Raw genomic sequence first — 16145 nt, 5'->3', positions numbered from 1 at the left:
AGCCTGTGGTCCCAGACTAAGGGAGAGAGAGAGAGAGAGAGTGTGTGTGTGTGTGTATGTGTGTATCTTTCAGTCCAAGCTAAGGCAGAAGGGGGTTGTGTGTGTATGTATGTGTGTGTGTGACAGCAGGTCAGCCTGTGGTCCATGCTAAGTCAGAGGGGTGTGTGTGTGTGTGTGTGTGTGTGTGTGTGTGTGTGTGTGATAGCCAGCGTGAGAGCCCAGCCTGTGGTCCAGACTAAGGTCGAGTGTGTGTGTGTGTGTGTGAGTCTCGCATCCAGCATAGGAACCCAGCCTATGGTCAAGACTAAGGCTGAGTGTGTGTGTGTGTGTGTGTGTGTATATATGTGTGTGTGCGTGTCACAGCCAGCCAGGAGACCAGCCTGTGGTCCAGACTAAGGCAGAGGGTGTGTGTGTGTGTGTGTGTGTGTGTGTGTGTGTGTGACAGCCAGTAGAGGGTTGTGTACATGTGTGTGTATCACAGTCAGCACTGGAGCCCAGCTTCTGTTCCCGGCTTGGGTGCTTTCAGTCAATTACTCTTCAAACAGTGGGAGGGGGCGGTGGCTGTACAACAGTTGGACAGGTTTTCAGTGTGTGTAGGAAAAGCTTTCATTTCCTGGGATGACAGTGATTTGACAGGTGGAGCTGGAGCCAAGTAGAGCCCCCAGTAGGGGCCGGGGGAGGAAGGTTCTGGGGGCCAGGGTGCCCAGGGTCAGGCTGAGACTGCAGACCCTGGTACCTCCCGAGCTCCAGAAGTCCTGTCTTTCGGGAAGAGGGTGAGCTGTAACTGAGTGTGGCAGGATCTGGTGGAGGCACAGGAAACTGCAGAGGAGGAATCCTCAGACTCTGCCTCCTGGGATCTGAGAAGGCTTCCTGGAGGAGGCAAGCTGACTCCAATGAGCTTCAGGGCTAGTGGAGCATGGACAAGGGGATGGAGGCCCTGGGGAAGAGAACTAGGACCATGTGGGCGGCGCTTTAGAGCACATGTAGGTTTTATGGACAGATGGGGTACGGGGTAGAGGGGTAGCCTGGATATAGGAAGAGCTATGAGCCATTGAGGCTGAAACTGGGGCCCCTAGGAGGTCCCATGGAAGAGAGCTGACATGTCCGGGAGGAGAGTGAGTGATTCCTGCAGACAGCAGGGTCAGGAAGAAAGCCCTGTACTGCACAATGTCCACAGAGATGTGGCCACAATGCCTGGCCTGGCGTGAGCGCTGGACGAGCAGTGGGGAGGAGTGAACTGGCAGAACCCAGGCTGTGTGTGGTGCCTACTCACTGAGTGCCCAGAGGTGCCCAGTGTCTTCTCTGAACCTTGTCGTCTCATCTGTTGATCAGGGCTTCCAACCCTGCCTTGGTGGGCACATGAGGGGTTAGGGCAATGTCAGGAGGGGTTCCACCCTGGCCTCTGCCTGCATCACACCCCTGAGGACATGACAGATGTCTGGATACTCTTTGGGGTCAGTCCAGGATCCCTCAGTCTCCTTCTCTAAGGATTGGGGCTAGTGGGATGGCCTGGCCCCATGAATGAACACCCAGAAGGGTGTCTCTGCACCCTGGGTGTGTCTGTTGGACCCCTTATAGTATAGGAGGTTGGTGCCAACAGTTCCATTTCACAGAGCAGGAGACCAAGGCCCACAGAAACAGCTCAAGATTACATATTGACTGAGGTGAGACAGGATCTTGACCCCTTTGCTTACTATTTTCAGGCACTCTGTGGGTGCAGGAGACCCCCCCAAGGCCCCCCCATGGTCCACTAGCCTTCCTGCTTTGCCCCTCACTGGTTTCTCCCCCCTCTCTCCGCAGGATGGTCGAGTACTCCCTGGACCTTCAGAACATCAACCTGTCGGCCATCCGCACTGTGCGTGTCCTGAGACCCCTCAAAGCCATCAACCGAGTGCCCAGTGAGTCTGCGCGGCCCCGCCCCCACCGCTGGCCCACTCAGCTGCCCCCACTGAGTCATTCAGAAAGGCCGAGCAGGACCCTGTCCTGTCTGAGCATGGCAGAGCGTGGGGGGGCCTGTCCCTTGGAGTTTGTGGCCCCCAGTACATGGGGGTGGGGGACGCTGAGGGGTGGCACTGGTGAGTGCTGTGTGCTGGGGAGTCTGGCTTTTCAGGGTTCAAAAAAGGTCACTGTGCAGGTCACAGGCTGCCAGACGGGAACATGTGTAAAGAAGCTGCTTAGCTTGGCAGGCGTCATGGGGCATTTCACGGGGGTGTGAGCCCCCAGGTCCTGCGCTGTGCCAGTGACTTGAGAAGCTTAGTTTCCTGTCCACTCACTTACCCATCCACCTGCATATCCATCTACCTACGTGCCTGTCTGTCCTCACTCACCCTCTTGTGTCCTTCCACGCACTCACCCATCCATCTATCTATGTGCCTGCCCATCTACTTGTACGTCAGTCTGTCCATTCCCTCATCCACTCGTCTCTCCATTTACCCAGCGACCATCCATACCTCCACCCACTTACCCTTTCACCAACCCCTTTCCCCATTCATCCATCCATCCATCCATCCACCCACCGCACACCCACTCACCCATCAAGTCCCTATCCCTCACCTCCATTTACTCAGTGGTTTGTCCATATATGTCTGTCCAGTCACTTACCTATCCATGCACACCTCCCCCATCTACTCATCCACTCAGGTGTTCACCCGCCTGCTCTCAGGGATGGGGCTGGGGGTGGATTCGGATACCGGGTGTGTATCTCTCTCTGGGTGGGCTCTGGATATAGGACATGGGGCTCTGTGGGTGTGAGGTCTGAGGGTCCATGGGGACCACGTGGGTACATACCTGGGTACAGGTGTGTGCTTTTGCCCCAGAGCCCCTTCCTTCCCTCTCCTGCTGGCTTGGACTCATTTAGTGGCTGCTGGGCTGTGGGGGTCACTCTGTGCTCCCCGGGTGCCAACCTGCCAGCCTCCAGAGGACAGAGATTGACCCTGTGCCATCGTCCCCTGGACTCCTGGTCACTCCAATTACGAAGACGCAGCAGCCCGAAAGAGGGGCGAGAACAGGGACCTCTCCCCGGGCACCTTCTTGAATTGAGGGCGAGTTTCCCATCCTGGAGTCTGACTCCCCTTTTTCTTTCCACAAATGGTTCTCCTCTCAGAACCCAGCACTGGGGAAGGTCTAGTGATCCCCCAGGGTCCAAAATAAAGCCAGTGACCAGCCCCCCCACCCCAGCACGACGTTCCACCTGGAAAGATACCATGAGAAGAATTCATACTTATGAATAATTCAATTAATAACAGGCGCCGGAAGCTGCTGGGATAGGTAGAGGCTTTTAAGTCCATTTGTCTGGCCGCCTCTCTTCACAGGAGGATGGATTTGTCCTCAGGTGCCACAGCCCTGCTGAGTCACCCGGGAAAGGGTGACCTGGGGGAGGATGTGGGCTCTGAGAAGTGTTCCCAGGGGAGGCCTGGACGGTCGCCTCCTTTCTTCCCTCAGATAAATTTCCTTGACACATTAAGAGTCCTTCCCTCTGTCTTGAGAGCGTCTGTCTTGGAAATCATTTAACAATAGCCTGTAGCTCTCAGGTTTGCCACTAGGTGGCAAGCTAGAGAACGGATAACTGCTGAAGTCCAATTAGGGCCTTATTAATTGCAAAGCGGTGGGATGTGGGATGTCTGTGTGCAGCTGGAAATGCCCAGAGAAGGTTGCAGAGCCTCAACACCGCCCACCTCAAGGGTTTGGTTGGGTTGTTAGGGGCACAGGTTGTGTTCCTGGCTCTCCACAAGCCTGCTGTGTGACCTCTGAACTGCCTTGCCTCTCTTGACCTCAGTTTCCCAAGAAAGAGCAGCATTTTGTGTGTCTCAGCTTTGCCCAGGACTCCCGAGGCCCAGCAGTCTTCCCAGAACTTCCTCAAAGTGTGGCCTCCCCTCCCCCTCTGCAGGTCTCTGTCTTGGACAGCCGGCCTCTGGGTCAGAGCGGGAGCCCAGGAGGGAGGAAGGAAGCTTCGAGCCTCTGGTTCCTTGCTGTGTGACTTTCCCCAAGTCGTTGCCCGTCTCTGGACCGCAGCAGGACAGAGCTAGGTTACCTCTTGGTACCAGCCAGCTCTGGACCGTTTGTTGTTTTTGTCATGTGCCGTTGAGTTGCTTGCGACTCATAGCGACCCTAACACCTTTCTATTCTGTGCCAACCTCGCTGTCTCCGACACACTCACTCCCACCACTCCACTCACAGAATCGATCCATCTCATCGAGGGTCTTCTGCCCCTGCACCACCCCTCCACTCTCCCAAACATGATGTCCCTCTCCAAGAACCAGTCCCTCCTTGCAACATGCCAAAGTATGTCAGTCAGACAAAGCTTCAGAATCCTTGACTCCAAGGAGCATTCTGGCTTCAACCTCTCCAGGACAAACCTGTTTGTTCTCTTAGCAGTCCATGGTATATTCAACACTCTTCTCCAGCACCTCAGCTCAAAGGCATCAATTCTCTTTCTATCATCCCTATTCACTGTCCAACTCTCCGATGCATAGCACATAATTGCAAAGACTATAGCCTGGATCAGGTGCACCTTAGTCTCCAGCCTGACACTGTTGCTTTTCAGTACTCTTGAGAGGTCCCTGACAGCTGATTTTCCCAATGCAATTCGTCTCTTGATTTTCTGGCTTCTGGATCATACAGCCCTTAAAATGCTCGTCACTCACAGAGCCCCTTGGGCCATTTGCCTGAATGGTGCTGTTATTTCCCCAGTAAGGAACTGGGACAGCCGCTGCCAAGGCTGGGCCAGGTGGCCCACTTCTGTGCCTGGACACTGCAGGCGCACCCCTGGCCCACCCCTGGCCCAGGCTGTGGAGTAGGGCTGGGAGGTAGACCCAGGACACAAAGCCTGGCCTGAGCGGCTCCACTCCCCACACCCACACAGGTCACAGGCCTGCTCGAGCAGTACTCACCTCCGTAAGGAGGCTCAGGGCTGAACCGGGGCTGTGGGGGTGTCATGCTGAGACATAAAGGAGGTGCTTCAGCCCAGCAGGGCACAGACAGGGGGGCAAACACTGCCCATTTGGGCCACTGTGGACACTGTCCATTTATAGGGAGTGCCACACCGTTTCCCCGAGTCTCCAGGGAAAGAATCACTTGGGGTAAGGGCTGTGGGGAAGGCCATTATCAGCCCCTTAACTACAGGACAGGCCTGGAATGCTTTGGGGACTAACAGACCCAGATGTTAGTCCCAGGACCTTCATTCGTCTGCTTGGGGCCCTGGAGAAGCCACACCCCTCTTTGGGCCTCCATCTGGAAAAATGACAACAACAAATCAAACAAAACCACCCAAATCCACAGCCGTCGAGTCTGTTCTGACTCCCTATGACCCTCTATTGAGCCTTCAAGGATGACAATCTTTAACTGGAAGAGACTGCCCATCTTACTCCTTCAGAGTGGCTGGTGGATTTGAACTGATGACTTTGGGGTTAGCAGGCCCACAGTTCAAATCCACCAGCTGCTTCACAGGAGAAAGATGGTCAGTCTCCTCCTGTGTGATTAACTGCCTCTGAAAACCCTCCAGAGAGTCAGCTAGGGGTCATTTTCTACTCAAAGGTACACAACAACAACAACAACAGTCCAATCGATAATGCACTATGCCACCAGGGTTCCAATTCTGAAATGGGTTGATAATAGCAATTTTTGTGAAGCTTAGCAACAGAGAGGTCTCCTCTGGGAGGCGGCTTTGCCAGACGGCTTTGGAAGCTGTTCAGTGCACAAGGAGCTGGGAGGCCGTTCCCGGCACAGGGGCCCATGGGTGCAGGGGGGGGCGTGTCTGGGAGCAGTGGCTGGAGAGGGGCTCTGCACGCCCAGGAGAGGAAGGAGGTGAATGCCTTATACCCTCTGTTCTTTAGGTGCTAGGAGCTTGCCCAGACCTCTTCTGCAGTATAGTGGTGGTTTTGAACTGCATGCCTTTGAGATTGTAGCACAGCTTCTTGCCACTAGGCCAACCGAGCTCCCACATACCATCCAAGAGTATCATTTATCATTATCAAATAATGATAAACAGTTACAATGTATCAAGTGCCTGCTGTGTGTGCCCATTGCTTTGCTTCCCCTGGGCCATATCCTCTTGTCTCCCAATAGCCTTGAAAGCTTGGTATTTGCATAGTTAAGGGGCTGTTTGCAAGACTGTCTTTACTTATCCATGCGAGGGGTCTCCAAGACCACCCTTACCAAAAATAGCCAAACCAAACCAACTGCCTCTGAGTTATACTGACTCCTGGTGACCCTCTAAGACAGAGCCGAACCGCCCCACAGCTCTAAGTCTTTATAAGAACAAACTGCCTCCTTGTTCTTCTGTGGAGCAACTGGTGGGTTCAAACTTCTGACCTTTAGGTTGGCAGCCCAACACTTAGCCTGCCATGCCGCCAGAGCTTCTTAGACCACTCCTCAATAATCTTCTGGAAGGCGTCACAGAGCTGATGGAAGGCTTGCGAGAGTCATTGTTTTTATAGGTCCTGTTGAGACGACTATGGCTCAGAAACCTTGTCCCACCCTGTGCTGTCACCTGATCTCCACCACGTGCAAGCCCCTTGCTGCACTGACTGCATTCTCCTTTGCTGATGTTCACCTTTCCCTGCATGAAGCCTTTGTCCAGAGAGCTCATGCTGACAGCAGCCCCAGAGACTGAGAGGAAGCTGCTCCCTCCTCGCCTCTGAGGAGCACCCTGGGTGAACTTCCTCCAACACAGACTTGCTTCTGCTTTGGGCAGTCTGCGGTGTAATACTCTTCATGAAGACAATGAATAAAGAAGGTTCAGGAGGAATTGGTGCTTTTAAAGAGTAGTGTTGATGAAGAGTATTGAATATATCCTGGACTGCCAAAAGAATAGATCTGTGCTTGAAGAAATGCATCCAGACTGCACCTAGGGAGAGGGGATGGTGAGACTCAGTCTTCTGCGTGTACTCTGGAGGAGAGGGGCTCAGTTCCTGGAGAAAGGCATCGTGCTTGGTAAAGCTGAGAGTCAGTGAAGAAGAGGAAGACCCCAGTGAGCTGGATGGACGCCGTGGCTGTGATAACGAGCTCGGATGTCGTAACAGCTGAGAGGATGTGTAAGGATTGGCTCGTGCTTTCTTCTGCCCCACGTCAGATCACTGTAGGTCAGAACAAACTTGATGGATACTAACAGCAGACTTGTAGGCTGCCTGCCTGGAGGCAGCAGAACCCAGGGGCCTCCTGGCGAAGCTGCGGAAGGAAAGAGGGAGGTGAGAAGAGAAGGGAGGAGAGGACACTGAGGTTTCCCTGAGCTGCTCCTTCCTGGGAGAGACAGGAGTGGGCTGGATGGAGAACCTCCGGCCAGAGTCTACAGGAGCAGAAGAGCAGGAGGGACTGTGACAGCAGACAGATGTGGGCAGAGGAAGGTCAAAGGCAGTCCCTCAGGGGTCAAGTTCAGTTCTTCAAATCAGGAAGGACGTGCTCCTGGAGAGACACCAGGATGGAGGGGGCCATGCATATTTGCTCATTCATTCACTCATTCATTCCTTCATTCATTCAAATTAGTGTCCACTGTGGGCACAGAGGACATTCAGACGTGCCTGTGCCCTCGGAGTGGGCAGGCCTGCGAGACCCCTGATCTCCTGGGGTGCCATCCTGAACTCACAGAGGGTTCCCAGACATGGAAGAGTGACAGTTTGCTCGGTCCCACAGACAGGGGGTGGCACTCAGTGTGCCGGGCCTGAGAGGGGCCACTCCCAGAATGAGGCTGCAGGGGCTCGTTGGCCCATTTCAGGAGTGGGGCCCAGGCTGCCGTGTCAGCCCCAAGGCCCTCCTCTCCATGGCGGGGCCAGCTTTGCCGCCCTGGCACTTGGCCCTGTGCTGGCTGGCCTGGGCTCCGGTGCCCACTGTGCCCCGGATTACTTGGCACTGCCAGTGGCAGGAGCAGGAGACGACTTCTCCCGGAGCCTAGTGCCCTCCACTGACCTGGTCAGAGAAAGCAGGGAGGGTGAGGGGGCCCCTGGTGGCCCCACCACAGCCTCGCTCCCTCGCCTTCTGCTCAGTCCCGCCTGGCTGCAGGCTGTGCCCCTGCACCCACTGGCTCGTGTCTGGCTCTTTCCACTTGAGCTGGCTGGGCAGCGTGGCCTCGCTAATCTGGGCTGACAGCTCCTGTCTGCAGAGAGCACCCCAAACCTCAAGGGGACGTGCCCATCAGGAAGCATGTCCTCGTCCTCTTGCATCTCCTCCAGGTCCCCTGCCACCAAGGGCCCACCCCTTCCGGCTGTGCCTGGGCCCTGGGAGGCCAGAGGCTTGAGCCCAGTGGTCCTGACCTGGGAGGGGGACAGCACAGGTGGCTCCATCATATCCCTGTCGCTGTCCTTTCCATGCTTCTGTGGTCTGGAGACCATCTGGCCCCCGAATTACACACCCAGCCCAGATCCACTCTCTGGAACGTAGACTCAGGGCTCTAACTAAGCAGTGCCACGTGGCGCTGCCCAAGGTGGCACCATGTGTCCAACGCTGTGCTCCAGACGCACCTCTCACACGCCTGTCACCCCTAATGGCTGCACCATCGCTCTGCTCCTCAGGCCTTAAACCTGGATCCAACCTCAGCCCCTCCTCCCACGCCCAGTCCTTTGGCTTAACCCTCAATGCGCCTTCAGAATCACAGTCAGCCCCCACCTCTGCTGATGGTCGTCAAGGCTTCCTCTCCTGGGCTTTATCCACTTCCAATCGCCCTTTTGCCCCATTTAAAACATTCCTCAGATCATCTCTCTCTTCTCCTAGAACGGACATATGCAAGCCTCTACCAGGGCCCCCATCGATAGCTGGCAGGAGGGGACCAGGCTGGGGCAAAGGGCCCAAGGTTGTGTCAGTCCACCAGGGCCACACCGGTCCTCCGGGGCCACGCTCTGGTCTGGTAGGTCAGTGGAAAGAGGCCATCTGCTGCTTCTTTTGGCGGCTTCATAGTGCTTGGCAGAGAAGTAGAGTATGTCCAGTGACCCACAGGCCCTCTGGGCTCCCCACTCCTTCACCCCCTCCTTCTAGCCACTTGGCTTGGCTGTGCCAGCATCTGCCAGGAGTGCCCGCCCTGGATGCAGACACACAGACTGACCCCACCTCCTTCATAGCTCTGCCCAGACTTACTCTGCCAGCGAGGCCTCTCTGCCCACCCACCACCTCCCATCCGCATCCCAACCCCCACCCTGGAGCTCCGCAGTCCCGGGACGCTCGTCTGCTTGGTATGTTTGCTGTTTCTGTCTGTCTCCTTTTTGTGGTGTTGTTGGGAACCCCTGAGTTGGTATGACTCGTGGTGACTCACTGTCTACCGGAGTGAAACGCTGTGGGGTCCTGCACCGTCTTCGCATCCTTGTGGGCTTTGAGCCCAGTGTTGGAGCTGCGGTGTCGAGCCATCTCCTTGAGGGTCTTCCTCTTCTTTGCTGTGTGATGTCCCTCTCCATGGTTCTCCTGATAATGTGCCCAAAGTCTGTGAGGTGAAGTCCCACTGTCTGTGTGTCTAGGGAGTGTCCTGGTTGCATTTCTTGCAGGACAGATTTGCTGGTTCTTTTAGCATTTTGTGGTATATTCAATGTTCATCACCAACACATTTCAAAGGCATCACTTCTTCTTAAGGCTGCCTTCACCACTGCCCAGCTTTCACATGCACAGGCACTTACTCATTCACTCACTCACTCACCTCACTCTTTCCATCCAATCAGAACTGACTCATAGTTGAACCCTCCAGTGAGTTTTTGGAGGCTGTAAATCACATGAGATGAAACTGCTCATCTTTCACACCTGGAGCTGCTGGTGGATTCGAACTAACAGACTGGCGCCTCCTTTACCAGCATCACTCCCTAATGACCAGATCACCAGGGCTTCCTTAATATGTTGTTAGTTGCACAGCAACCCTGTGAACAACAGTTCTGAACCCTGACCTGTCCTGTGCCAACCTCACACTTTCTGACACACTGGAGTCCATTGCTGCAGTCACTGTGCTCATTCACTGGGGTGAGACCCTTCATCTCTTTCACTGTCCCTCCACCTTTCTAAGCACGATGTCCCTCTCCAAGGAGTAGAATATCTTGGAAATATGCCCAAAGTATGTGAAAGAATGCTGCATCATCTTTGTCTCTAAGGAGCACTTTGACTGCCCTTGCTCTAAGACATGTTCTTTCGATGGTCCATGGAACATCCAGCGTTCTTCTCCAACACCACACAGTTCAAAGGCATCAGTTCTTCTGTCATCTTTATTCACTGTCCAGCTCTCAGATGCATAGCAAGTGACTGAAAAGATCATGACCTGATTTGGGTGCACCTTAGTCCTCAAACTGACATCATTGCTGCTCAATAATTTGGAGAGGTCCCTGACTGCAGACTTTCCCAGTGCAATGTGTCTCCTGATCTCCTGACTGCTGGTATCAAGTGTATTGATTGTGGATCCAAGGAAGAGGAAATCGTTGACAATTTCACTCTTTTCCCTAGCTACCAAGATGTTGCCTATTTGCCCATTGATGAGAATCTTTGTTTTCTCGACGTTAAGATGCAGTTCACATTGAAGATCACATTATTTGACCTGCAGCAAGTGCCTCAAGCCCTCCTTACTTTCAGCAAGCAACGTAGTGTCGCCTGTATACTGAAAGCTTTTGATGAGTCTTCCTCAAATTCTGGTGCCACGTTCTTCTTCATAGAGTCCATCCTCTTTTTTAAAAAAAATTTAAATGTATTATTAATTTCAGTAAAAATTTACAGAGACTTTGGATTTCCATTCATTCATTGTTACACTTTTCTCCCCTCCCAACCCTCCTCCCCTAGCACACTACCCTCTTGGAAAAGTAAAAGAAAAAGTCTTTCATTGTTTTACAAACCGTCCCCCAGGTCCACTCCACCATGTAGCCTTCACTCTAGACTCCTGTCATGACAAAAATACCTAATCACATATCCCTTTTAAACAGTTTTCTCACTCATCTGTTTCAATGCAGTATACATTATTGAACCTGTCTTTCTCAGTCTCTCCCCAAAACCAAGGTCAGTCCTGTTTTACAACAGTGGCACCATGCAGTATTGGTCCTTTTGTGACTGAGATACTTCACTCAGCATAATGTCCTCTAGTGTCACCCGTTTTGAATAATATTGCATGAGTTCCTTGTTTTTCAATGCAGCATAGTATTCCATTGTGTGAATATACCACAGCTTCTCTATCCATTCATTTGTTGATGGGCACTTAGGTTGTTTCCAACTCCTTGCTATTGTGAACAAAGCTGCAATAAACGTGGGTGTGCATATATCTGCTTGGATGTCAGTTATCGTCTCTTTGGGGTATATTCCCAATAGTGGAATTGCTGGGTCAAATGGTATTTCTATTTGCAACTTTTTGAGAAAGTGCCATACTGCCTTCCACAGTGGTTGCACCATTTTACATTCCCACCAACAGTGAATAAAGGGTTCCAGTTTCTCCACAACCTCGCCAGCATTTGTTGTTTGCTGTTCTGTTAAATTTTGTGATTTTGACTGGGGTGAGATGATATCTCATAGTTGTTTTAATTTGCATCTCTCTTAGAGCTAGGGATTTTGAACATTTCTTCATGTGCTTGTTAGACATCTCAATGTTTTCTTCGGTGAAGTCTCTGTTCATATCCTGTGTCCATCTTTCTATTGGATTATTTATATTGTTGTGGTGCTCAAGTATTTTATAAATTCTGGATATAAGTCCCTTATCTGATATGTCATTACCAAATACATTTTCCCAGTCAGTGGCTTCCCTTTTTACCCTGTTGGAGAAGTTTTTAGAGTCCATCTTCTTGAAGAATATTCTTGACGTACAGGTTAAATAGGTATGGAGAAAGGATACAACCCTGATGCACACCTTTCTTAGTTTTAAACCAGGTAGCATTTCCCTGCTCTGTTCACACAACAGCTTCTTGATCTAGGTCTAGGATTTACACACACACAACTAAGCATTCTGGGATTCCCATTCTTCTCAGTGTTAGTCATAATATGAAGCGTTTAAAAATGGCAGGACTTGGGTTAGGGCACACTTGAGACCTCAAAGTGACATGTTTGCTTTTGGACACTTTAGAGAGACCTTTGTGGCAGATTTGCCCAACGTGGTACATCATTTGACTCCCTGTCTTCTGCTTCCAAGGGTGTTGATTATGGATCCAAGCACGATAAAGTCCTCGACAGCTTCAGGATTTCCTCCGTTTGTGATGCTGTTGCTTCATTGGGCCAGTTGTGAGGATTTTGGTTTTCTGTATGTTGAGTTGTAATCCATACTGGAGGCTATCTTTGATCTTCTTCCGTAAATGCTCCTAGACCCCTTTGCTTTTCAGCAGGCAAGGCTGGGCCATGTGCATGTTGGAGGCTAGTGGGTCTTGAGTCTTCCTTCTGATTCCATGTCCTTTGTGTAGTCAAGTTTAGTAGAGTATATGCTCCGTGTACATTTGAGTAAGTGTAGTACAAGGCTTCAACTCTGATACACACCTTTCCTGATTTTAAACCACACCGTGTCCTCTTGCCTGTTTGAACCACAGCTGCTGGATCTCCTTTTACTCAGAATATCAGCTCCACCAGGGCAAGGGTTTGTGTTGTTTTGAACTGATGTGTCCCTGGAGCCTAGGTCAATGCCTCACATTATGGGCTCAGTAAATAGTTGATGAATAAATTAATCCATCCACCCACCCACCCACCCACCCACCTATCTGTCTTTTCTCTTTGCCTCTCCTCTTCTGTCATCTACTTCCTCCTCTCTGTCTCCATCTCTTTCCTCCTTTCTTTTTTTATCTTAAAAAATTTTTCTTAAATTTTTTTTCTTTTCTCTTGTGTACAGTCAAATCGGATCCAACAGGCACAGGAGGAGATTACCTCTCCTTCTCCAGCGGAGTGTCTGGTGGATTCAAACTGCGCGCCTTTGGGATCGCAGCACAGCTTCTTGCCACTAGGCCAAGAGAGCTCCCCCTCCTTTCATATTTCTCTCTCTTCCTCTCTTCATGCACTCTTCTTTTCCTCCCTCTAACCATCCCTCCTTCCTTCTGTCCATCCATCCCTTTACCTTCCCCCCTCCCATTCATTCAGGTAAACGTCCTCTGAGGACTGCTCTGCTCTGTGCTAGGCCTGGGGCTGGAGCTGAGGATATGGCCCCCCTGTGTTGGTCCCTGCACTCAGTTCTCCACATGATATGAGCTGTACTGTGATGTTTGAGTGGGGCCCTGACAACTCATCAAAGGGCCCCAATCCAGCCTGGGGACCAGAAGGCAGGATCATCTTGCATAGATCTGAGGATAGAGAGAGGTGGCCTCCCAAGTCTGGTTAGGTCTGGAAGTGCCCGCCATCTAGGCTTTTCCAGGGCCTGGGAGCAGGGCAGCCTGGCTGGGCACAGAGGGTTGCACCAGCACGAAGCACTTCCTGTCTTGAGCCTTTCTTCCGTTTGCACCTGTGTCTGGGACAGTTCAGCGGTGACAGAATCTTCCTGAGGAGCCTGAAGGAGATGCCATAAGTGGGCAGGAGTGGGTAATGCTGGAGGTCACGGCTCGTCTGACCGCAGTGTCGCGAGCAGGTGGCGTGTGTTGTGTGCATGGTGGACAGGGAGGTGAGGCTGCGAGACAGACTGGGCTCGTATTGTGGGACTTGTGAGCGGCACCCGGGGTGGGTGTGGGAGAAGGAGTAGCACTGTCCTTGGGAGGGGGTGATGAGTGGACTGTGGGAGTCTCCTAACCTCAGGGGCTCTTCCATGTGAGTACCCCTCATCCCTTGGTTACCCTGAGAACTGGCTGGACAGGAAGGAACGTCTCCTTGTACATATGAGGCCACTGGAACCCTGGAGGGACAACCTCTCCTCCAGGTCACTCTCCAGGGCTAGCACCCACCCAATAGCCTGCCCTGAGCCCCAGGCCCCCTACTCCACACGCTGCTGAGTCCTCTTCTCACCTGAGAGGGGAGCAGGGACCTCACCTGTAATCACACGGCTCCTGCAGCCTGTCCCCATTAGAGCAGCCTGGTTCCTCTCCCAGGCTGAAGGCCTGAAAAGTCACACCAAGAAAGCAGAGCAGGTGAGGCCTGAGAGGGGGTTAATCTGAGCCAGCTGTGGGGCCTCTAAGGCCAGGGGGTTTCCACAAATGCTGGGGTGAGAATCACAGGTGGCTGCCTGGAGGAGGAGGGTTTGTGGAAGGTTAGGAGGTGGAAAGGGTGGTTTGAAGAACTGATGGCAGATCTTTCAGGTTCTCTCTCTCTCTTTCACTGTCACTCTTCCTTCTGCTCCCTGTTTATGCAGTCAACCATCTATTGATCTGTTCACCCTTCCTTTCTTCCATCTTTTCCCCCACCTGCCTATCCATCCACTCACCTATCTATCCATACCCACTCATCCTTCCGTCTGTTTACCTACCTACCTATCCAGCCAGCCAGCCATTAACCAGCCGTTAATTCCCTCACCCGTTTCATCCATCCACTAATAGAATGGATGAAACGGTGAACGAATGCATCTACTCATCCACCCATCCTCCCATCCGTCCATTCCTAATCTTTCTTCTTACTCTCTCTTCTTCCATACTGTCTATTCTCTGCCTTCATCTCTATTCATCTCTCTCTCATCTTCCCCCACCCCTCGCACGGTGTGCCCAGTGTCAGGGGAACCGAGGGCAGAGTGTAACTGGCTGACCAGTTTTAGCTAATTACTTGACTGTGGTCATAAAAGGAGGATTAACTGGGGCCTCTTGGGGTCTTCCTCAGTTCCCTAATCCTGTGGTCCCTTCTCCCTGGCACAGGAGTGATGAGCTCTTTCTTACTCCCTAATTAGCTAATTATGCCTTGGCTCTGTGGCCCTGGGAGTCCCTGGACCCCAGGGAGGGCCGTGAAGTGAGCTGGGGCCTGGCTCAGCCGAGGGAGGCGGGAGGGGAGAGGAGGCAGCCAGGCTGCCATTCAGGGAAGCGGGCCAGGCAGGTTTTCAGGAGTCTTTCAGAATTTCAATATCCTGGAGAACAAGGGAAATGTAATTAATTGAGCAACAAAGGCCGGGCCCTGGGGAGCAGCCTCGGAGCACGCCAGGCTGGGACCGCTGAGCGGCCTCCCGTGGGCCTGACGATCCAGCCTTTTTTTCTCTCCACTCACTGGCTCTTTGGTTGCTCGGCTCTTTCGAGGCCTCCAGGATTGTCCCCTCCCTTTGCACAGCCTAGAGCTGACTGAGGGCTCTGCCTGGGCAACTGGAACAGAACCCCACCCACCTGGCTGTCTTCCTACTTCCCTGGATGTTCACCTCTGAGGCATTCCCTCTGATTGCCTGACCCCTCCAGGAATCCACCCTGGCTGACCCGCTCGGAGCCATGATCCTTTGTTCCCGACACAGTGGCCCTTTGCCCCCTGTGGCCAGGGGGTGGTAGAGTGTTTGGATTCTCCCTGCACCCAGCACCTCACTTCAAGCATGTGCAAACCAACGCCAGTTCCCTCTCATCGATACACTCTGTGTGTGGAGGAGAGCTGCTCCACAAGCATTTCAAAGCCAAGACTTTGGAAATGGATTGCCAGGTCTTTCTTCTGCGACACTCCTGGGAGCAGGATTTGAACCTTCATCTTGTCAGTTAGCAGCCAAGCACTTAACTATTTATGCCTCCCAGGGACTCAGCGTGAGTGTTTATCACCCCAAACCAAACCCATTGTCTTCGAGTTGAGTCAGACTCTAACTTGTAGGGCAGGTTGAAATCGCCCTGTGGGGCTTCCGAGGTGGTACATCTTTGGAGAAATATGAACAAATGATTGAGTGAATGAGTGGTGGGGCACCAGCAGAGCCTGGGACTGAATGACTTCACATTCAGGTGGATTCTGAGGGTGCCTGTCCTACTTTCTTGTTCCTTCTCTGCACACACCCCCTCACTCCTGTTTAGGGGCAGATGTGGGGACATTGACATCCCCCCCATTCTCGGTGGGAGAAAACAGACTGTTAGGGAGCCCCACTGTCTTTCCTGAGAGCAGGCTGACCTAGTTTTGTGGGGAGGGAAGACAGGGCGGGCATTAATTATTGATTGGAAATCAGTCCACACAGAGTTTGTGATGCAAATCTCAGATAACCGTCCTCATTAACAACCACCTCAGCATCACCCTGTGAATAAATAACGATCTTGACAGAGCTGCTGGTCTCCCCCTTCATCTTCTCTTCTCTTCTCTTCTCTTCTCTTCTCTTCTCTTCTCTTCTCTTCTCTTCTCTTCTCTTCTCTTCTCTTCTCTTCTCTTCTCCTCTCCTC

General features: G+C 52.5%; 1 protein-coding gene across 1 annotated transcript in view; it reads left to right on the top strand.

Moving 5' to 3' along the window:
* CACNA1I (calcium channel, voltage-dependent, T type, alpha 1I subunit) overlaps positions 1-16145 on the top strand; it is a 186428-nt gene that overhangs the window by 55847 nt on the left and 114436 nt on the right. The window contains exon 4 of the mRNA XM_006890106.1: positions 1801-1898. Coding sequence (XP_006890168.1) covers positions 1801-1898 — 98 coding nt within the window. The remainder of the gene's footprint in view (positions 1-1800; positions 1899-16145) is intronic.

Source organism: Elephantulus edwardii, unplaced genomic scaffold, assembly GCF_000299155.1.
Source record: "Elephantulus edwardii isolate Elephantulus edwardi_28Jun2011 unplaced genomic scaffold, EleEdw1.0 scaffold00086, whole genome shotgun sequence".
Classification (NCBI taxonomy): Eukaryota; Metazoa; Chordata; class Mammalia; order Macroscelidea; family Macroscelididae; genus Elephantulus; species Elephantulus edwardii.
The sequence above is the reverse complement of the archived record's forward strand: the minus strand, read 5'-3'. Positions and strand labels throughout refer to the sequence as shown.